At 41.8% G+C, this 24,104-nt stretch overlaps 1 protein-coding gene across 1 annotated transcript in view; it reads right to left on the bottom strand.

Annotated features, from left to right (window-relative positions):
- The window catches only part of STARD13 (StAR related lipid transfer domain containing 13), a gene marked incomplete at both ends in the record, with an annotated part of 265,428 nt that overhangs the window by 225,922 nt on the left and 15,402 nt on the right, over positions 1-24,104 (bottom strand). The window contains 2 exons of the mRNA XM_082011774.1: positions 1,277-1,411; positions 7,209-7,355. Coding sequence (XP_081867900.1) covers positions 1,277-1,411; positions 7,209-7,355 — 282 coding nt within the window. The remainder of the gene's footprint in view (positions 1-1,276; positions 1,412-7,208; positions 7,356-24,104) is intronic.

The following is a 24,104-nucleotide window of genomic DNA, read 5'->3' as shown; positions in this document are numbered from 1 at the left end:
GTCAAGGAGGAATACAAAAAAGACGTCAAGAAATAAAAATCTCTTTTCGTTGCTAACTAAAAGCGAAAAAAAGTTAGGAATAATCGGTTGCTTTCTTTTACAGTGGACAGATATTACCTGGCAGCCTCACAGATATATATTCAAAAAACTGATAAATGATCAGGAAAATGAAGGAATAAAAAGGGACAGAGTTTTCTGATGATATTAAATTACGGAGGCTAGTAAAAACAAAAATTGACTGCCAATTGCTGCGAAATGATCTCATGATGCTGAATGAACATAAGGTAAACAGGTAGATAAAATTCAGTACCAATACATACACTGAAAAAACAACCCCAGCCTCAGGTATTCAATTCTTCCTACAAGATTGCTGAAATTCAGTTTTTCACAGTACAAGAATTACCGACAAATTAATAATCCAGTAGCAAGTTTACAACAAGAAATAAGTGTTGCTATCTGCTTACCCTGCCCTTACAATTCTTTCCTGAAACATCCAACGTTGGCCACTGCCAAAGAGAGGATACTGAACTGTAAGTACCTTTGATTCAATCCGGTGCAGCCATTTTTATGTTGTGTGGTGATCACGGACACTGCTGGCACCCAAGTAATTTGAAACTGAGAGGCAAAACCATCTGCATTTTGTAATCAAGACACTCATCCTAAAATAGCTTACATGTAGTTGTTGAGGGAAGTGAATCAAAGCCTTTTCAGAAAACCCTCTGATAAATTTTAACAGACTTCAACTGCAGAGTACAGCATCACCTCATAAAAAAAATTAAAAAAAAATTGCTATTATTGGTTAGAAATAGGGCTTAACTAAACCTCCAGAACTGAACACTTCTGCTTACACAGAATGCAGGGCAGAATCCACCCTGAATTGGGCCTAACCAACAGCCAAATTAAAAATCCTAAGAGGCTAATTCTAAAATAAGCAAAGAAGATGCAGTGGTTGATCTGATGCCTGGAATCCATCATGTTTAACCTCCAGATGAGTTTACTTACTCTTTAGAAATGCCCGTTTCTTTCCATGGAGTATAAAGACAGTCCAAGTGACTTGTTCAGATGTAGAAGTCTTCCCTAGAGTTATCTAAAATCAGGTTAGACTGACTTAACTTTTATCTATACCTCTTTTGCAAACCAAACTCTGTAGAGTGCAATATTTGCAGAACAAATTACTTTGAAGAAACACAAGGACAATTTTAATGATAAATAGTAAATTTTGAGGTTACTGAACCTGAGAGTCAGAGAACGTTGTAAATATGCTGTAGCTACTTACATCGGTTTTAGGTCGTGCTCCAGCTGACGCTGGGTAAGGTAAACAGCCTAGATCCTGGTAGTCTGCTCTTCTGTTTTTCCAAGATCCCTTTCCTTGATGATCTCCATAAAAGCCTGTCTCCACTTGAACAGGGCACTGTAAGAGAATTTTAAAAACCCTGTAAATAAAGGTAAGTCATAAATATTTTTAATGTGAACTGCAAGACAGAAACATTGTAATTTTATCTTTTTAAAGCTGTTTTTCTTTCATGTAAGGTAAACATTTGACCTCAGTCTTTTTTCTTAAAACCACCTGCTGCCATTTTTACATTTCGCTAAGTTAGACATCCAGATATAATGTGAAGAGGTTTCTTGCGGTGCGGCTGCACAGGAGGCTGGGAGGGGACACAGCCAGGACAGCTGACCCCAACTGACCAAAAGGATATTCCATACTATATGATGTCATGCTCAGCATATGAAGCTGAGGGAAGAAGAAAGAAGGCGGGGACATTCAGAGTGATGGCATTTGTCTTCCCAAGTAACCAAGTAACACATGATGGAGCCCTGCTTCCCTGGAGATGGCCGAACATCTGCCTGCCGATGGGAAGTGGTGAATGAATTCCTTGTTTTGCTTTGCTTGTGTGAGCGGCTTTTGCTTTACCTATTAAACTGTCTTTACCTCAACCCATGAGTTTTCTCACTTTTACCCTTCTGATTCTCTCCCCCATCGCACCATGGGGGGAATGAGTGGGGGGCTGCGTGGGGCTTAGTCAACCTCTGGAGTTAAACCATGACACTAACTTAAACAGAGACCCAGCAAATTTCCATTTTCAAATCACAGCCACTGAACTTTCCAAATTCACTGTTCCTTGTCCCCCAAACCTGGGGAGATCTTACTCAATTGCTCCGCTCCCATACCATTTTTTAAAAGATGCACATCTTAACTCTGGGCTCACATGTACCTGACCACACTGAATGCAATAAGGGTAGATATAGACTAGATCTAGGGAAGAAGTTTTTCACAATGAGGATGGTAAAACACTGGCACAGGTTGCCCAGAGAGGTGGTAGATGCCCCATCCCTGGAAACATTCAAAGTTAGATTGGACGGGGCTCTGAGCAAACTGGTCTAGTTGAGGACGACCCTGCTCATTGCAGGGGGTTGGACTAAACAACCTTTAAAGGTCCCTTCCAAACCAAAGATTCTGTGATTCTACGAAGAGACCAACTCCACAACATTCCCCAACGTATCCTGGTTTGTTTCAAAAGAACAATGAGGTGCGCAAGCAAGGAGCAAGCCGTGCTGCAATCCAGCAGGATCTGTGCTGGGAACAATCAGGGAACCAGGATCGGGGGTGCACTGCAAAGCAGTTCCAAGCTGTTGGGTACAATCGATCAAAACCAGTTCATTTTCTGGCTGCTCCCCTTCACCAGAGGACATATTTGCTGCTGGTCTTTAACAGCAACTGCCTAGTTCCCAGATAGTATATTTTTAGGGCTGTAAAATGAGGAGGCTTTACAAAATTGACAAAAGTATCAGCACGTGGCCCAAAAAAGTTTGAAGATAATATACTGTTGCAAAAGAATTAAGAGAATGTGTAAGTTAAAGACAAAAATTTGTTCAATGAAAGTCGTATCTTTAATAGAAGACAGGGTAATTATAATCAAACAGGATTTCTGTGTCACTATTCATGAATGATAAAGGACTAAAACTGAAAAACCTGATTCTCGTTCTTCAGATCTGCTGTTTTTTCTGTACTGAAACTAGTACTAGACATCAAATGGCAACGAAGCAGATACATTAAACAACAGTGTTTACAGCAAGACTGTTTTATCTCTGATATCTCATTTACAAAGTACCTCCTTCTATATTGTTAAGACAGACTTTTTTCATAGGAAACATGCAGGTTTTAGAGGAGCAATACTATTAATTGCAGTTTTCTGAAGCTAGCAGTTTTGTTGTTAGTACATTCAGATAGCCCAGCTTTTTGTGCTTTTTATAGCATTGGTGACAGATTGTTTCAGAAAATAATTTGATGCCAGTTAATTTTTTTTTATATCTTTTCTCAATCAGATACAGAGTCATCCAGCCACTGCTACTGCCCAATGCTACTTCCCAATTAAAAAAACCCACATAGAATCCTAGAATCTTTGGGTTGGAAGGGACCTTTAAAGGTCATCTGGTCCAACCCCCCTGCAATGAGCAGGGACATCTTCAACTATGTCAGGTTATCTAGCTGAAGATCAATGGTTGAAGAAAAAAAATGTTTATACAGAAGACTGACCAAGGGAAGTTAAACCTCTTAGCATTTTTCTAGAAGTTATTATGTTTTGGAAAATATCTTAAATTTGTTCACCAAAATACTCCAAGACCCCCTACTCCCACCCAATAACTCCCAAAACATTTATTCAGCCAGTCCATTTTCATTAACTAGCAAATATTTTTTCTGGAAAAATTTTTGTCCAATGGAGTATTATTAATGACAGATATCTTCACAATAGGAAAATGTAAAGACTAACAAAATAACAAGGAGTTACTTCTGTGAACAGATGAAAAAATCCTTCAGTAGAAAACTGACTGGCTCAACCCAGTGATTAAAGTATGGAGTGTATTCCTGAGACACAGCATCTGCCATATAAAGTAAACACTGTCATCTATTAAAAATTGCCTACATTCTCAAGAAATCAATTTTCAGAGCAGCAGCTCCACCAAAAATGCTGCCACTCATACAGGAGTCACCTACTTCTGAGACGTCGGATCAAGACACAAGCTGACCTTGCATCTGTGAGCACTTCACCCCAAATCCTTTTCAATCATACTTTCTTGTGTCAGTTCCCAGTTTATATAATCAAAATAGCATAAAAAAATATGAAGAACCCAGAAGTGGTTCATCATTTTATAGAAGCCAAATTTACACAGTTACTAGTAAGCATATGTCTGAGATAGATCTTCCTATTGAAGTTTCATTGTGAGTGACAAGAATAAAACATTTGATATGTGCGGGTAAAGTAAAGCTATAATAAGAAATACGGACCAAATGGGATGAATTAATAGAAGATAAATTACTGATACAACTTGTATGAAAACAAGAGTTTTCTGCTGCAACTGTCATTCTCAGGTTTTCAAAATCTGCTTCTTCACAGTAAATTAATGGAGAGATTTAGGAGAATGTAGTTCACTTCTTTGACCATATGGGAAGACTAAGGTCAACCCATTTTGAGGCAAATTATTCTTAAATGTTTACATTACAGGAGATGATTCCCTTGTTCAGAAATGGTTTGACTACAATTACCTTTGCAGGAGACAGCAAAGGGCGTTCCATCATAAGTTCCACAACAGATTGTCCCTGACTCTTTTCTTGGTCTGATCTTGCTGGTCACATCAGAAAGACCTTTGTGTTAACTGACCTCTCCACCTCCCATAGTGACATTGGCTCTTGGAGGTTTAAAGGACATTTCCAGTCTGCCAAATTAGGCCACAATAGAAATGTGGCTGATTCACATGATGTTTGCCTGTCCACAATTAAAATGAAGGAAGCTCTCCTGCTTCAGAGCGGAAAGAAGATGAGACCTGATAAAGAGGAGTGCAACTGCTCAAAAATCATTGTCCTGGTTTCAGCCAGGGTAGAGTTAATTTTCTTCATAGAAGCTAGCGTGAGGCTGTGTTTTGGATTTGGGATAAGAAAATGTTGATAAGGTGCTGATGTTTTGAGTTGTTGCTAAGTACTCAAGGACAATCCAGCTTCTCATGCTGGCCTGCAGCGAGCAGGCTGGGGGTGCACGGGAAGCTGGGAGGGGACACAGCTGGGACAGCTGACCCAGGCTGGCCAAAGAGATATTCCATACCATATAACGTCATGCTCGGTATATAAAGCTGGGACAAAGAAGAAGGAAGGGGTGGAGGGATGTTCGGAGTTATGGCGTCTGTCTTCCCAAGAAACCATTATGCGTGACGGAGCCCTGCTTCCCTGGAGATGGCTGAACACCTGCCTGCCCATGGGGAGTGGTGAACAAATTCCTTGTTTTGCTTTGCTTGCGTGCGCGGCTTTTGCTTTACTTATTAAACTGTCTTTATCTCAAACCATGAGTTTCCTCACTTTTACTCTTCCGATTCTCTCCCCCGTCCCACCGAGGGGGAGTGAGCGAGCGGCTGCGTGGGGCTTAGTTGCCGGCTGGGGCTAAACCACGACAATCATATTGAGGAAAATGGTGATTTTGGCATTGATGTTAGAAACATCCCTGAAATCTTTCTGGACTTATGCATACAGATGCAACTATTGGTAAGGGAAACAAGTGTGTCAAGATCAGTGAGACTGGCTTGGAGGTAGGTCTTATCAGCATATTAAGCATAACCAGCTCTGTAACACTAGCACAGGCTTTTGGTGGGAGGCACGTCCCAGGCAGAAGGCTGTGCTCAAAGTCCTAGCATCCGTACTCAGAAGATGTCCTACCACTAGGCTTCAATAAGAGAAGTGCAAGCACTTGGGATGCTGGTGTTGGCATTCTTTATGCAAAGACTTTTGATGTTATTCTTATGTATCAAAGGGCATTTGAAAACATTGTCTATTTGGATTTTTTTTCTGCTGGCTACATACTACATGGCCTTCACTGAATGCTCCGGGAATGGATTTGAAGTCCAGTATCTTATGATGTTCAAGTCATCATGGAAAAAAAATGATGCCTAACCAAACCATGGCTTTTGTCTTAGTAGGACAGGCACAGCCATAAAATCACAGGTGTTTGGATCACTGGTTAGCAAAACCAGACTGCGTCACAACGGGAAGTGCTTGAACTCTGATGGCTTGGATTTCACTTCCAGGCAGAAAAGCAGACTACACTGCCACCGCATTTTGACAGAAGACATTGAGCAGCCTCCTACAAGAAGACAGAACACTGTCCATTAAGACAGAAGTTAATGATGAAATTAATTCAGTTGGACAGACCTCGTTCTGACTTGCTGACATGTACAATAAGAAGGAAATGAGAAACAGTCATGGCCACTCTGTTATTAACACTGTCTCTGCAGAATATCAGAACAGCTACTGCAGAGGGCAACACTGAGATGCAAGATTCTGAATGTCCCACCTTGAGGGACATGAACGTTTACAGTGTGATCCGCACAGACATTTACTTAAAGAATTTACTTTTACAAAATGAAGCAGCATTGAAACAGCAGTGACAGCAAAAACATTCAAACAAGCTCACCTTTCAGGAATTTCAAGCCAGCACTAACATTCATAGCTGCAAATCCAAACAACTCTATCTTAAGAACTCACTTTAATCATAGCCTAAAGCAGAGAACAAACACTCCGACTTCTCACACTGTTCACTCTCCAGTCACTTGCTTCTATAAAAAAACCTCCTTATTCAAAAATTACTGATATCATTGCTCCTTAATCCCATTTGCCCTCAAAATAAAAGCTTGGGAAACTGTGTGTCATCAACTGATGACATCTGCCATCACAAAATATTCTTAACTAACAGAATGCAGTTCTAAATCAAATACCCAGATAAAATAAACAAACAAAAATATTAATTCACCTCTCGATGAAGATACATAGTGTCTCTCTTGCTATTTATGTCTTTACACAAATATAACATGTGTAAATGGGCTAGCACTGGAACTTTAAATTAACAATATTCTATCCTAAAAAAATATCAAAGGCAATTATCTGCATTCAAATTTCCCTCTAAAACAGGTGTTTAATGATTTTTAAGTCATACTGACACACAACTTACAAGTTTCATCCTATGACGTTTCTCATTATTTGGCCGTTAGTTGTCTAATGAAATTAAAGATTTCATTATTATCGAGTGAAAACTGTATCTTTCTTCATCCTTGAACCTGAGCCCCTCAGTCTATCCAGAAACACAACCAGATCTGAAAGCCATGGCTTGATGAGCATCTGATAGCTAGATGTTAGATAATGCTTCATATGACACATGCATTCTTACCAGTTGCTTGTGCCTTTGGGTAGAAGGAGTACCGGAGGGAGAAGAGCCAACACTCAGAGCTTCTTCAATATCTAAATTCAACTGTTCCAGTTTCTTCATAAGACTTGACATAGAGTCTGACCATTCCGATCCTTTTTCTGGTTGGGTCTAAAAGAAATCAAACATACGTGAAGTCTTAAAACATTCAAGCTTTTGTAACTTGAAGACTCTCATTTTTCTTCTAGCCCTCAAGGAAAAAGCTGACCAGTTCTTTCCCTGACCTTGGATAACTTTCTCCATTTAGAAAGCCTCAATTATCACTCCAATTCTGATGATACATATTCATAGCTGCTGTTCATACTCAAGTGATCACACTCCATTTCTGTATATTTGAATGGCTTTCTAACACTTCATCTTGGGTGAACCACTGCCAGCTCAAGCTAAGCACAACCAAGACCAAAACCAAAGTAACTTTAATGTCTCCTTCTTAAGCCACTTCTATTTTAGCATCTCTCTGCTGATTGCTTGTTGTCAGTAAGAATGAGAACATTGAAGGTCATCATGTACACTCTATTTTATTCCTTACTATAATTCCAGATTTCATCAAGTCGTGCAGCTTTCTTCTGTCCATCCGTTGGGAATACTTCACTGGTCTCAAGCACTTTCTGTTGTCATGAATACATCTCCCCCTTTTACCCGACTGCTTCACTGTATAATGAAAACATTAATCCAAATGTTTTTGGATTAAACTGCCAAAAATACTTTCCTTCTTCCTTAGTTTCCTCAAAGTCCTTTCCAGTGACTCCCCTCAAGCATTTTTCCATGGCAGTCCCTGTGCATGCTGCTGCATTATGTCCCGTCTTCCTTATTCAAATAACTTCTAAAGATTCACGAGAAAAATACAGTCACATTGACCTCCCTGTCATCACAGGCAGCTACAGCTCCCCAGATTAGTCTCTGTCCTGAAGCTACCGCAGCTCTTTCATCTGTCTTACTTTTGCAAACAATACATATCTTTGCACAGAGGATAATTGCATAGCAAACAATTCTAACAGGCTGAGTATACAAAGAGTAATACTGCATTGCCATCCTGCCAAAATCCTAAGAGCATTGTACCAACGCTCCAAAATACCTAGGAGAGCTAGATCAATATTGTTATTATTCTTACCTGATAAATGTTTACAGTGATTTGTTTCCTTATGAGGGTTTTGCAAGTGGGACAGAGAGATAATTGTAATTTGCTCGCTATTGTAGAAAAAGCTTTATGAATAGAATCCAGGAAGCTCACTCCAGTATTACACTGACATATATTATTACTAATGGAATTGCTCATCTTCACCACAGTAACTAAGAATAAGGCCCCAGATCGTCAAACTCCTGGACCCATATTACCAACAGATGTATGTTCCCTTCCGAGAGGCTAGTACTATCTTTGTAGGGATTATTTTGAAGCACAGAAAATTAAAAATCCAAGATTTAGTCTTCAAAATCTTTATTTGGAATTTCCCAAATTTTACAACCTCTTGAGTATTTTTCCTGAAATGCTGTTAAAAGAGCTAAGCTGTATTGCAACCCTGTAGCTATTGAAATAATTTAAGCAGATACTTTGATTGCTTCCCATTGTCTTCCCAACCATTCTAAAGTAAAATATAGGATGGCCCACAGAAAGTGAGGATCAAAAGACACTCTTCATGCTGAATCCATTCTGAGTGAGATGATCTTATACAGGAAATGTGCATGTTGATATATGTCTATCACAGTCATTTATAAACAAAGTAAAGATTGTACACTTTCCTGTAGCTATACTTCCTCACATACTGATCTTTCCAATACTAAAGAATGCTCAAAAAAACTCAGCAAGGACAAAACACACAAACCAACCCAAACTCCAGCAACAATGGATGTAGAAAGTCTGTCAAAATCTAATATGAAGGTTTTATTTCTCAACACAGTTAAACTGTAATTTAAGAAAAAGGAGCTGTAAGAATGTGCTTTCTTACTTATCAGTGGTAAACAATTCTGAGGCAACAATAATGAATAAAATGTGTTTGATTTCCATGAGCTATGCAAAAATTGTACTTGCCCAGTGACAAACATTTAAGATTTACATTCGAAGTCTCAATTTTTGAGTTTTGTAGTAGGAGTGATTTATGGAAGTGCAAACAGTTCATTTTCTGTTCCATGACAGAAAAGAGTATTTCGAGGGGCTGGAGAAGTGTCTCTAATTTAGCATTTTCCATAGAAAATACAAAGATGAAAATTCATGAGGACTTTAAGAAAGGCTTAAAAATATTTCTAAGACACTCCGAATGCATGTAACGATATGCATTATCTGTGTTACAATAAAAAATACAGTTCCATGCGTAGGGAAGCACACTCCACCTTTATCTTGACAAACATTTACCTACTGGAACAGTATTTCCAGCATTCACCAATACTCTGCAATACATCCATAGGAGCTAACACCCCTGATTTTTATAAATTTCTTGTTTTATTGTAACAGAACACAAACCACAGTCATTCCTTAAAAATAAAAGTCCTGAAGAGTTTCCGCAAACTATAACTCTCCTAGCTTTCTCCATTGAGTTCTGTCTTTTTTAGTTCAGTAAGACTCTATATTGTGTCTATTAAGGGGATGAGGAAAAAGATGGGTTTTCATTATCCTTCAAGATAAAGCCAAATGGGCCTAGTTAACAAATGCCATTCACTAATTGGAAATTTGGCACAAAAGTGCCATTTGGAACAAAAGCTGATTGGCTACATATTTCAAGGTTGCCTGAAATTCCTGCTGAACAGCAAAAACACGATGCTACTTACATTCAAAAATATACAGCCTGCACAGTGGGGCTTCTAACTAGTGAATAAATTCTGCCTAATCCATTCATGAGGAACACAGCTCCCCGGTGTTCAGCCCTAGTAACTAGGTTGGACACTATCAAAGTGCTCAGAAGAGCTGAGTATCAGTGCATCCTGCCCATAGCAACTGCAGAGGCAGTAGGGTCAGAGTATCTTTGGAAGCTTTTGTGTCTTGCCTTTCAGGAGGAAAAAAATCTTACTTTAAATTATCTAAGAAATATGGTCTGCTTTATTCATTGTTTTTCCCCTAAAAAAGTGTACAGGGAGAACGCTCCTTTCCATACACTCTCAAGGTCTCCCTTCTTTCTTGGAGCTGCATTCAGCAAGTCACAGGAATGATGTTATCTTTTGAAGAACCTAAAAAGCTTAGAGACAGAAGTGCATTACAGGAACACTTCTTGTATATTACCTCGGGATGTAGAATCATTTAGGTTGGAAAAGATCCTTGAGATCACCGAGTCCAACTGCTAACCTTAACACCGTTAGGTTAAAGTCTATTACTAAACATGTCCTTAAGCACCTCATCTTTTAAATACCTCCACGGATGGTGACTCAACAACTTCCCCAGGCAGCCTGTTCCAATGCTTGACAACAAATGAAGAATTTTTCCTAATATCCAATCTAAACCTCCCCTGGTGCAACTTTGGGGGAAGACGTTTCCTCTCGTCCTATCCTAGACAGATGAGCAGTAGTAAAGAGTGAGGCCAGAGAAACCTTTGTCAAATAAATCTTTCAAGGTGGAGCAACCTTGTCTATGAAGATCATAAAATCATAGAATAGCTTGTGTTGGAAGGGACCTTTAAAGGCCATCTAGTCCAACTCCCCTGCAACAAGCAGGGACATCTTCAACTAGATCAGGTTGCTCAGAGGCCCGTCCAACCTGACCTTGAATGTTGCCAGGGATGGGGCATCTACCACCCCGCTGGCCAACCTGTGCCAGTGGTTCACCACCCTCATTGTCAAAAATTTCTTCCTTAGATCTAGTATAAATCTACCCTCTTTTAGTTTAAAACCATTTTCTCTTGTCTTACCACTACATGCCCTTGTAAAAAATCCCTCTCCAGCTTTATTGTAGGCCCCCTTTAGGCACTGGAAGGCTCCTATAAAGTCTCCCTGGAGCCTTTTCTTCTCCAGGCTGAACAACCCCAACTCTCTCAGCCTGTCCTCACAGGAGAGGTGTTCCATCCCTCTGAGCATTTTTGTGGCCTCCTCTGGACCCGCTCCAACAGGTCCAAGTCTTTCCTGTGCTGAGTGCTCTAGAGCTGGATGCAGGACTCCAGGTGGGGTCTCAGCAGAGCAGAGTAGAGGGGCAGAATCCCCTCCCTTGACCTGCTGGCCACGCTGCTTTGGATGCAGCCCAGGATGTGGTTGGCCTTCTGGGCTGTGAGCACACATTGCCGGCTCACGTCCAGTTTTTCATCCACCAGTACCCCTGAGTACTTCTCATCAGGGCTGCTCTTGATGCCTTCATCCCCAGCCTGTATTGATACCGGGGGTTGCCCCGACCCAGGTGCAGGATCCTGGGAAGATCATGTTGTACATTAGGCAGAGAATGACATAATGGCCTTGAAAGTGAACTCCTTTGCCATATGGATTTCTCAAGACCCGTATATTCAGGTTATACAAAAAAGAATAAAAATATAATAAAACAGAAGTATCATCCTCACTGCTAAATATAAAATTAAGTGGTATTCACTTTCTTGAACTTAAAGCAGTTACAAATGCAGCTATTATGCTTCACATAGTTACTGCAGATGAAGAACTAACTCAGCTGTTTAATATTTATTAAGACACATTTAGCAATCAGCCAAACATAAAATTTAGTTGTAGGTTGCTACTTCCTACAGCAACCGCAGCTTGGTTTAGGACAGCAAGCTTAAATATTTTTATTATATGTACACATTTGTATCCAGATTCTGTTTTCACTTAACATAGCTTAAATTTCATCACTACCAGTAACAAAACAGAGGTAAAACAGGGTGCAAGATTATTGTCCATCACTTAAACAATTACTTGTTCTTTCCTTCGATTGGGAAGTAAATACATTCCAGACATTCAACAATCTGTGCCTTTTGGACCAAAGGCTTCTGCACCCTGTTTTTCAGCTTTCAAGTGTTCTTCACGAATCTTATTCAGCAAAAACATCTGCGATAAAAGCATATTTGTTTCAATGTTTTGCTCATGAAGCTTATTGCAATAGGCATAATAGCTGCCAGTAAATCTAAATTTAAACTGAAAGAATGTGGCAGAAATGAACAAGTCCATATAGAACACTCAGAGGTCAGGGTTAACCTCGCTGCCAGACCTCATCATATGCTGGAAGCAGAAAGGCTTCCAAGTGAAGGGTTATGAGAAAATTACACAACTCTAAATTTATCAGATAACTTGTGGCTTTCACTTCAGAAACTTTCAATAGGTCCAATTGTTCTGACAATTAATGTATTGTACAACTTCAAGTCATAAATTACTAACCTCCAAATAAAAAAATACCAATGCTATTTAACCCTCCTGCCTAATATTAAATTGGTTTAGATAAAATTCTCTCTGATGTACAGCCTAGATCCACAAAGAAAGATTTCATGGAAGTATTTCAGACTCCAAATATCATATTTTGCTCTTGCTGCACTGATGGGGTTCCTCCATTCTCAAAAGAAGCTCTGTGTAAAAGAAGGTCTCAGCCACTGGTGGCTTTGCCTACAAGGGCTGGGGGAGGAAGCCAGATTTGTTCCTTACACAAAATCCTTCCGAAAAAAAGTATTTAGAATACAAAGGACTCTCTTATTCTCAAAAGAGATTTGTGTGTGCCTTCTATATTACAGATAAAATATTCCAAAGGGAATTTTCCCTCCTATCCCACTACAGAGTTGCTTAAATATTTACAGAGCTTTTAGATTGACAGCTATCTTCTGGCACCTTCATCCTGGAAAGCAGGTAAAGTAAACTTTGCAATTAGCCACCTTTCCACTTCTAAGAACTGTACCGCTATCCATCTGAAACCATCAAGGAGAAGCTCTTCAACCTCTCAAGTCAGCAGGCAAAACCATGCACATAGCTAGTCACTGGGAAAGTTCTTCAGGGACTTCTCATAAAATTCAGAGCAATCTCGATCCTTCTGAACCCTAAAACATGAAAGCATTCACCCAAGATGGACTATTAGGATCTCAGCAGTTTTCACAAAGAAAAGGTACAGAAATACTGGGATGAACATAGTGCTAATTTAATTGGTTTTAAAGAAAATACCTTTTCCAGGAGGAATACTTTTCCCCCAAACCCATGAGATTTATACTTCTTAAATACATCTGTATGGATCTTCATTTTTCCTTCCTATCCAGTCACTTTCTCCTTTGTGCTTTTCTGCCTGAGGGCATGCTGCCCCAAGCTACTGATTTCTTCAAACAGGTTTTCAGAAGTGACACAAGCCATAACTGTATGAATCTGATAAAACCGTGTAAGTGTTTGATGCTCTAGAGCAAATTAAACTGATTTTTACAGACACTTAAGGTTGTTTCTGGCTTTTCTCCATTTCCCCTTACAGTGCCACCGCATAACTGATTTCATCTTCTTTCAAGAAGCTTAACCATGCATTTCTATAACCTACACGTTTGCATTTTAGTAAACCACCAGCTATGTCTTTGAGGATAAATACAACAAAATACAGAAAAATATTGTGGAAATGCTAACTTCAAGACATAGAACAATAAAGAGATGCACTTGGTTTTTTTCATGATTAAAATGTGCGCAACATGGGAGAAAAGGGAACCCAAGGAGGTGGTACCACGACAAAATAATGTAACAAACCCCCTTTTGTGTATTCGACTGCTTGACTTTTTAAAGGCAAACTCATACCAGCTCACAATAGACTCAATTACTTTTTATAACAGCTTTTAATGTCTCAGAGAGTGAACTGGTAAACTTGGCCTTTAATTTGCAATCAACACATTGATTTTGCATATTGATAATGTCCATCATATAAAAGAAAATAAAATCCTGAAGTCCCGTCTCTCTCAAGGGTTCCTGCATCAATTCTTAAGGATTATTACTCTAACCTAGGCAGGACAGGAGCCCTGGTACCAACAAAGTCTTCCAAATATTAGTTTATGGAAATATTTCCCAGATAAAGAAACCTGAGTTAATTTCTGATACTGAAGGCCATAAGCTGTATCCGCATGGTGCTTCACCCAAGACATGACAGAGAGCATGGAAAGGGAAAAGAAAGGAATTTCGTTGAAGAAAAGGTGTGGGGCAAAAAGCTTTGGAAAACAATTGCACACTACTGCATAAGTTTTTAAGTGCAGTAACCCATGGCTCCAGACAGCCTAATATGAAAACTCTGTTGCAGGTTTGTTTTGTTTCTAGTAAAAGCAACTAGTTTCGTACTGGATGTCTCATTTGAAAAATGACAACTTAAAATAGCATGTAGTTGGTTTTAACATCAAATTGTAATTTGTGTTTGCTCCAATGATTAAAAAAATGCTTTTTTGTTTTCCCAGTTCACAATGCCTACAGCAGTTCTCCACCTTGTAACAAATTACAATGTCAAGCAACACCAAATTTCACAAACAGGCTGTCCGACAAGCCTGTGCTGCCAACACATGCTATAGAGCTGGCACCCGAATGACCAGACAAGCTGTCTTAATTGACATCTGCTCCTCTTTCAGCACATAAATTATCCTTTTGGGTTATCCCATCTTCAGGTGCTTCAGAACAGATGCCAGCTCATCATTTATCTATTCTACCTCCTCGTGAGGTGGAGGAAGTGAACTTGTATCCCAAACACCTGCTCTAAGCAGTAGTCAAATTCCTGACACAGTCCATTTGCATTTGCTTTGGCACCACCTACAACAGTGGTTGTATCTGCACATCACAGTCAGTGGCCATGAATGTCAAAATAGTTTATACACATAGATATTAAGACATATTTTACAACTTCACCAAAAAACTTCAAAATACAGTAACTCTTACCATGACTATCTTGGAAAACGTAACCAACCTGTGTCTACTTACAGAAGGGTATCTTCCTGCACTGCTTGTTGACTAAGCAATGGTGTGTTTCAGACTGGGTTTCACAAAAGCTGAGGGGTCTCAGGCCACTAAATCCATGAAAAATTACATATTGGAATAGGTAACTTACAGATCCTTCTCCCCAGTGTGTTTAGTTGCACCTATGGACTACCTTCTGAGATTGGTTAGTGCTTAATCTGTTTTCTTAAAAAAGGGTTATCTCTTTAGAAAATGTTGTGGTTAGAGCCATCCAGGATGTAGAAGAGCTGGGTTCAGCTTCATCTTTGGCCTAATGCATTTTATATCAGCTCTCCCATCATTTTAAAAATCAGCAGGGAGATGAAAAAATAGTATCACGTTAGTAGCAGGTACAAGTGGCTGTGCATGAAGTTCCTCCTCTCCTTCTGGCCAAAGAGGAAACAAGCGTGAAAATCTACTTTACCAGCTGTAGCACCTACCTTGCGGGGAACAGATCGGAAGAGTTTTAGCCAGCAACTACGCTCTATATAATATATAAGCACTTTGGTAAGACTAGTGTATTGGTCTTCAAGTCCTACAAACAGGATTTCATCCCCAGGCTACAGATTTGAGTTGCTTCCATCACATGTAGTTTCTCTTATTTGTCTGACAAATCTTGAATTATTTTTGCACAGGCAAAGCTACCAGAGAAGAACCTATGCCCATAAAAACTCACCAGCAAAAGTTCTTCTGGAAGGTAGAAAACATAGCCTAGTGTCTTTCAAACAGTTGAAAAAGCTGAATCCTTCTTGTCTGGGGGAGACAAACCAGTAAATTATGGAAAATGGTAATACAGTACCTCTTTCTTTTACAAGGAAAGCAGTAGCTCCTATTGCATTTTGTGGAAACCTTAAGCCTCAGGATATACATGTAGGCTCTACAAGTATGTCCACCAAAGTGACTCAGAGCAATCAGTCCACCTATGTGCTGCCTCCCAGTCAAGGTTAGCCTCAAGATAAGCATCAAGCTCTTGGTCTTGGAACTAATTGACCACAGGAAAAAGCAAACAAGGAATCTTAAATTGAGAAAAGAGTCCAGAAAATAACAACCTCCCCCCTACTTTATCAATGCCTGGCTAGCCTAATAGCACGTCTCAGAGAATGGTCAGCAGCTGATGCCTAAAGAAAGGGGTAAGAACGAGGCAATAATAACCTGGTATTTCACACAGGATGCTCTCCCAGTTTTCAGTACCATAAGCTGCAAGTTGTACAACAGTGGACATTAAACAGCACATTCATGTCAAGCAACCAAATTCTGCCTATGCCCTAAATGTTCTGAATTTGATCCAAACATTACAAATTCAGTGCAGTTCTGGACAAATTCTCAGATCTTAGCCAACAAAACCCTGACAAGGGCAGCTCTTCAGTTATGACATTTTCACTTAGACATGCACACTACAAAACACTGCAAGGTCCACTGCTCCGTCTGAAACCTCTATCTTCTATTAAACATCTGATGCCTGATGGAGGCCCAACAGAAGTAACACACTGTTCTGAATTCTTTCTGTGATAATGTTTGAGGTCTTTGGTAAAGAACTGGTCTAATCTAAGTACTAGACCATTACAGCATACAAATACTTCAGCCTGATCTAGGTCTTCCAACACACAAATGCAAACCAGGTCATGTCGCATCTTAATACAAATAGTGAGAAAAAGAACTTCTTCTCCAAAGAGTGAGCAACTGCTACCACGGTAGCTTTTAAATGCTAGCAAGATTTAAAGCTCTAATGCTGTGCTTGTGCACTACATAGAGACCTCCTTATACTATACTACTAAAAGAAGAAAAACTTCATGCATACTTGCTTCTTCCTCACCAGATCCTTGTTCTTTTTCTGTTCTATGTAGAAATGAGAACATAGTTCTCCTATACTGAAAGTGTTTTTCATATAGAAGAATGTAGGGAAGACAAATACTCATGTGGAGCCCACAGACATCTTCCCTGGTGCCATGACCTTGCTGGACACAAATTTGTATATAGTGAACTTCACCCCTACTGGCTGTAGGAAAGAAAAATTAATGTGACTAGTGGAAACTACACAGCCTTTGCTGGAGACAAGTAGTGAAAAGTAACATAACGAAGCAAACAGTTACAGCAGGTAAGAGGGATAGTGACAGGATGATATAAAAAATGATTTTGTGACCCAGGTGTCCTGGTTTCACCTGGGAGAGAGTTAATTTTCTTCACAGAAGTTGGTGTGAGGCTGTGTTTTGGATTTGGGATGAGAAAATGTTGATAACGTGCTGATGTGTTGGGTTGTTGCTGAGCAGTCAAGGACTGTCCAGCTTCTCGTGCTGGGCTGCCAGCGAGCAGGCTGGGGGTGCCCGGGGAGCTGGGAGGGTTCACAGCTGGGACAGCTGACCCAGGCTGGCCAAAGGGGTGTTCCATACCATAGGACGTCATGCTCGATATATAAAGCTGGGACGAAGAAGGAAGGGGTGGAGGGACATTTGGAGTTAAGTCACCTGTCTTCCCAAGAAACCATTATGTGTGATGGAGCCCTGCTTCCCTGGAGATGGCTGAACACCTGCCTGCCCATGGGGAGTGGTGAATGAATTCCTTGTTTTGCTCTGCTTGCGTGCGTGGCTTTTGCTTTACCTATTAAACTGTCTTTATCTCATCTGAGTTTTCTCACTTTCACTCTTCCAATTCTCTGCCCAATCCCACCGTGGGGGAGTAAGCGAGTGGCTGCGTAGGGCTTAGTTGACGGCTGGGGTTAAAGCAGGACACCAGGTAAAGCTCAGGAGGTCCCAGACACAAACCCCCTAAGGCATAAAGCAAATTTTGGGGAAAGGCCTTTGAAAGCTTGAGAGGAAAAGCCACCAATAGGCTTACGTGCAGCATAAGGCAATGGAGGCTCAAGAGAGGAATCACTAGTGCCTTGGAACCAGAACACACAATAATAACGCAATATGGGGCAGGGGAAGCACTACCCCACCCTGAGCAACATAAGCCAACACGGGTGCCCTTCCCCACTCGCCTGTCAGGGCCATGGACAGCATGTTAACAAGTCACCGATCCATCCTGCGCTTCACTGGTTGTTACAACAGCTGAAGCAGGGTTATGCTATTAATAAAATGGTAACCAACATTAGTAAAGTAATAATCTTATCTAATATAGTAGTTGAATGAAGCAAGGATTTCCCTGCTTCCTTGGCACATCACCACCCATGCTAAAATGACGACACAGGTCAACTGTCAGAGCATACCTTGACAAGAGCTGGTGCTCAGTGTGTGGGCAAAGAGTATTAAAGGTACCGAGAGCCACAAATCAACTCCTGCGTGCCAGCGCCAGGGCTGCCCTGGCAATCTAACACTCAAGTTGTGTCATTTTTTCTAAAAATATCAATGTTTCCTCAAGAACTCTGGAGTAGATTCTGAAGATTAAGATGGTAAAGGATAAAGACTGAGGTCTAGTAATATCTGGCAGATTTCTAAATGTAAATATAGAACCTCTCTTGAAACACAAAGTGCCAGAATACTTTTAAAAAAAAACCTCTCTGTGTAGATAACTGTAACCTTAACACTTTTTTCCTTAAAATGCCAACATTCTTATGTACCTACTTTTCAGTTATTTTATTTTAAAAATCCATATAGGCAATGAAAGAATTTCCAAGAAAACTGGTAATAGAGATTGTCTCCATGTATCATGGAACTTCAGCTGTTCATATTTTCTAAGTCATAGGGTGCTTCTTTGGTGCCTACACTACATACAAAAACATAACAAAAAGCTATTGAAAAATATGAAACTGGTAAAATTACTGTAATACTATCATTATATTTATGAGAAAGTACCAAGAAAACCCCAAACCCCATTGCACAGGATAAAAAGGATACTCTTTCCAATATTCACAAGCATTCATGGAGTTCTGTCAAATTTGACATTGTTCCCTGCCCAACAGTTCTTGCAATCTACTGTTGAGAAGACATGTTAACCTTAGCAATCCTCTTCTAAGCAGAAATCATAAATTAACAGAGAAAATAAAGAGTGAAAGGCACTTTCTGGAATTAAAGAGTACTCAAGGACAAATAAGAGAAAGCTTGGTAGAAGGGAAGATATTTTTGGTGGCTAAGAGTGGGTGGTGATGGGAAAAAGCATGGAACATGAATTATGAGAGAATAAGAGAACAGCAGATAATCGAAATAATGTAAACCTTCTAAATTATATCATGAACCAATTTTCCTCAAACTAACAATAAAGAGAGGGCATTAATCCCAGGCCCAGGAAAGTAATTAGGCATGATTCCCAGATCTTCACTGGAAGTTTGATACCTAAGTATCCAGATTTAACTACCAGGCTTCTATATTATTCAAAATCAAATTAAATGCAATCTATGGATTTGCTGTGAGCTAGATAGTTATTGATATATAAATATAATTTATATAAATATAAATACATTGATATATTTAAATGCATTTTAAAAAAAAAATCCATGACTATTATTAACCACTCTTGAAACTCTTTGAAACATTTAGAGGAATTAAAATAACAAGTTATATCATAGAATGGTTTGGGTTGGAAGAGAACTTTAAATGTCACCTAGTCCAACCCCCCCTGCAATAAGCAGGGACATCTTCAACTCGATCAGGTTGCTCAGAGCCCCGTCCAACCTGACCTTGAATGTTGCCAAAGATGGGGCATCTACCACCTCTCTGGCCAACCTGTGCCAGTGGTTCACCACCCTCATTGTCAAAAATTTCTTCCTTAGATCTAGCCTAAATCTACCCTCTTCTAGTTTAAAACCATTTCCCCTTGGTATCACAACAGTCCCTGCTGAAAAGATTGTCCCCAACAAATATAACTCATATTGCTAACATTATGTAATACAAAAGTCACATATCTGTTTTCCTTAAGTGAATGCAACTATAATTGTTAAAACATCCCTATATTACTTCACATTACTTAGCTTCATGCCAAGTTATGCTTATCTGTTAAACTAAAATAACGACAAATGTTTATAAAAAGTTAGTTTGCGTATAGTATGTACAAGGACCTGGGCCAAGTTTCATCACACTGTAACAATATAATTACACAGAAGTCCTTGTGGTTGTCCCAAATGTAACGCAGACCTGCAAGCTTTATAATGCCTGGGTGTAACCACACCAAATTAAAGGTGGCATGTACTTTAATTTATTTTGTGACAAGGCACACTCTTAACATCACATCGGAGTTGGAGAGAAACCGGATTCTGAAACAGCAGCTCCCACAGCAGCAGAGAAACCTCCCTGGGATTTCGGGCAGAATACAGTACCACCATCCCGTAAAAAGCACCACAAAAGCTTTTTCCTCCAAAAATAAGAGCAGACAAAGAACAACGGAAGGTTTTCTCCATGACCTCCAGGCCAACAGCTTTCACCCAGATCCCTCCAACATCTAGCCCCAAATAATGTGATTTTCAGTAGCATACTGAAAAAAAAAGTTGATTTTTCCCACCCTTCACTTGGGGAAGCTTTATTTCACCAAAAAAACACAAACCAGGACGCGCTGCCTCCGCACCCTTGTGCTCAAGGGCACTGCACAATGTCACCCGCACCGCGGCGGCACCGCCGAGGAGGACGAGGGCCAGGCCCGTCCCGACCCGGCGTACGGCGCGGCCTGGCCCTGCTTCCCGGGCCGAACCAAGAGGCCAGCGCATCCCGCCGAGCAGGGCTGCGGGAAGGCGCCGGCAGGGCCCGTCCCTTCCCCCGGCAAGGGAGGGCGGGATCAGGGCACATATACGAAGCCAACGCGCCCCTGTCCCGCCGAGGCGGCAACGGCTTCTTCTTCGGCCTTCCTCCTCCGTGAGGCCGCCGGCGAGCGCCGTGGGTCCCCCCCTGCGCCCTCCCCGCCATGCTCGCATGGTCCGGCCGCGGGGGCAGGGAAGGAGCCGGCCCCAGCGGCTGCTGCGTGACAGGAGACGGCGCCTCCCTGGAGCCGCCTCTCGCCACCCCCTCCAACAATGGCCGCGACCCGACCCCCCGCCCTTTCCAGGAGCTCGCGCGCGCCCGGGGAGTGAGGGGAGGAGAGGGCGGAGCTCCCGCCTCGGCCAGCGCCCCGAGCTGCGCGCGCAGTCCCGCCAGCTTCCTCTTTTCTTTCTGCGCCCCGCCCGCGCGGCGCCGTGACGTCACTGGAGGGCGGAGCCGAGAGGGGAGGGCGGGCGGTGGCCACCGGCTCGCGGGGCGGCAGCGCCACCTGGCGGTCAGGTCTCGCGGCGGCGCCCGCGGCCCGAGAGCGCGCCCTAACGTCCCGAGAGGGAAGGGCGCGCCCGCCGCGGCGGGGAGGGGCTCGCTCCGCCGAGGGGCTCAGCAGCGGCCGGGTAGTGCGGGGCCTCTGGGTGAGGGCACTGGGCTCCAGCTCTGCCTTTGCCCACTGCCCCCTCCGCGCCCCGCCCGGCAGCTGTTGGCCCGGAGGGGCTGCCCTCGCAGATCTCCGGAGAACCGCCGTGCCGGCTGCGCTGCAGTCAGCGGGGAGCCGGTTCCTCCAGAGGGCGAGGCTGAGCGCTTGAGACGCCTCCCGCCGGCCCTGCGGGAGCGGTCTGGCGGTCCCCTTGTCCTCAGGGTCGCCGGGGGCCGTGGCCTCAACGCCTCCGGGAGCGGGTGTGGGGAGCCGCCGGGGTGCCAGGGCCGAGAGGGGGCCGCTGAGCTGCCCCCCGCCGCCCTCCTTCCCCCGTGCTTTGTCTTGGTATAAAAAACTGTCACACCTGGGGCCGGCTTCCCGCAGTCCTGACATGACTTCCATCGGGCTGTGCCTCAGTTTACCCCGTACGAAAGAGCACTCCAGCTAGGAGGTCCTGCTCCAGGCGGAGCTGGGCGTGCGGGACCTGCTACTGACGCCTTGCCTGCACGTCTACGCAGAGGCAGACAGGGCTTAAAAGTTAATCTAAAGGCAATCAGATTTTCAGAAATACTTCTGCAACTGCGCGCACTGGTGAGGAAGTTACTGCTTTCACCTTCAAAGCTGCAGTTACTGCCCTACAAGCATCTCACTTACAAATGGCTCACTGCACGTCTAAATAGTTACGTACACGCGTTTCTGAAAAGTAAATCCGTAAGGTGCTGCACAGACAATCTGCCCCTCTGCCATACCTGACAGATGTCGGGATAAAGCGTGCTGACTCAGTCGAGACTGATTCTCTTCAACCTGAGGAAAATAGTTATGTCAAATCTAAGATCTGATTGCTTTTGTTAGTGGTGAGACAGCCTGAGCTCAGCTCTCATATTGAACACAAAAGGAGACTTCAGGTGACAGAGAAAATTCTTCAGACTCCTAGGTTTCAGCACAGCTCAAGAGAAGAATGCCTAAAATAAAGCATTTCCGAAAGCATTTAAGATTTGAATATTTGGTTTTGACACACTAAAATGAGCCTGCGTGGGCAGATTTGGGCAGGCTCATTTTTTATCTTTCTGGTGATATGAAAAGGTTTTTCTTCATTATATTTTGGGGCATGAAAGGGAAGGATACAGGGAGGGAGGGAGGAAGAGTAGAAATTCTGGATGCTGGAAGCCAAGGTCAGGCTGTAATCACAACTCCTTTAATTACCAAGAGTGAAATCTGGCAAAGCATCAGATCCAGATCTGGAGGATCAGCCTCCTGTCTTGACACCACGAGACTCAGGAGAAACTGGTAGAACAGAGAATCAAGGCTTTGAAACCTGAATTTGAATCCTGTTACAGTACAGCTCCTAGTGCCAGCAGGACTTAATTTTAATTGTGGTCCTTTGTCATTTGGTTCAATACAAATGATAATAAGTAAAACTCCAATTCCTATTCTTCCTTAATAAATAAAACCCAAACATATTGGACCACATAGATCAGAATATTTTTAAATACCTTTTAAAAATCAGTTCTCTTAATTTTTCCTTCAGGATGGTCTAGTTTTCTAGTTTCATTTACTTTTTGTAATAGGCCTTTCCTAAGTGTTCATTATCGGAATTTATAGTTTTAATTAAAATGCTAAACGTATTATTTCCTCTGAGTTTCTTCCATTATATTTTAATGGTACTTATATGTAAAGTAATTATACTTTAAGTAATTATTCTGTACTTTCTCTCTTTTTTTTTTTTTTTTGTTTGGTGTTTTAAAAGAGTCATACTGTTCTGTCTTGGTGTTGCTCAACTGCTGTGACATTTCCCCCACAACTTTGGAGTATTTTAGACAGTTTCAAGCCAGTTTGAAAGATGGGCAGAAATATCAGAGAGATCAAACTTTGAAGTTTAATCAAAATTTGTGGCTGGATAGATACAAGAGACTCAAAATGACGGCCCGCTATAAGCTAAAAATGAGGAGATATCAACTCATATCTTTTCTGAGCAGCTTCCCATGAGCATATATGTGCTAACTGGCTGGGCAGTGAAAAGATACCTCTAGCTAAAGCACATGTTGTCTCTTGCCAGAATCATGGGGAGTTTGGGGAGGTTCTGGGGAAAGGGAAATAGAGGAGCCATGGGCAGGTACAGAGAAAATAGTGGGAGGTGGAAACTGGAGATGGTGCAAGAATGCTGGGAGAGGGCTGGAGTATAGTGGAAAAACACTGAGAGATGGGGAATGGATCGGGGCGCACGAGCTGCTGAAAGGGGTGAGCCGGGAGGCCACAGGAACGCAGGATGCATTAGTTTGCAGAATGTCGTTGTGGTAATCGGAAAAACACTTTGGAACAATTCTTTTCAGAGATAATCATCTGGGGGTGATCAGGTGAGTTCTGTAGAAACAGCAGGACAATAATTTTCACTTCCTACCCTAAGACACTGGATTTTTATAAGTGACAGTTTTTCCGTCATGAAGGGCAATTCATCCCCAATCAAGAAATTGAAGAAAAATACATTGTGAGGGAGGTGATGGGTTGTTCAGTTCTTATTTGATGATTTTATAGGATTTGTATCACTCATCCCATATGCTGTTATATATTTTCATAAGGAGGAAAGGGGTTTCTCAACAGCTTCTGTTTAGGTGTCAGCCCTGCCAAGTGGCTCCTTGCAGAGCCTCGATGAATTCAATGAACTTCATTAGAAGCCCATCTCTACTGGCCAAGGATCGAGAGAGGGATGTAGTTAGTTCCTTTCTGAATGTC

The sequence above is a fragment of the Phaethon aethereus genome, assembly GCF_964289735.1.
Source record: "Phaethon aethereus genome assembly, chromosome: 1".
NCBI classification, from domain to species: domain Eukaryota; kingdom Metazoa; phylum Chordata; class Aves; order Phaethontiformes; family Phaethontidae; genus Phaethon; species Phaethon aethereus.
The sequence above is the reverse complement of the archived record's forward strand: the minus strand, read 5'-3'. Positions and strand labels throughout refer to the sequence as shown.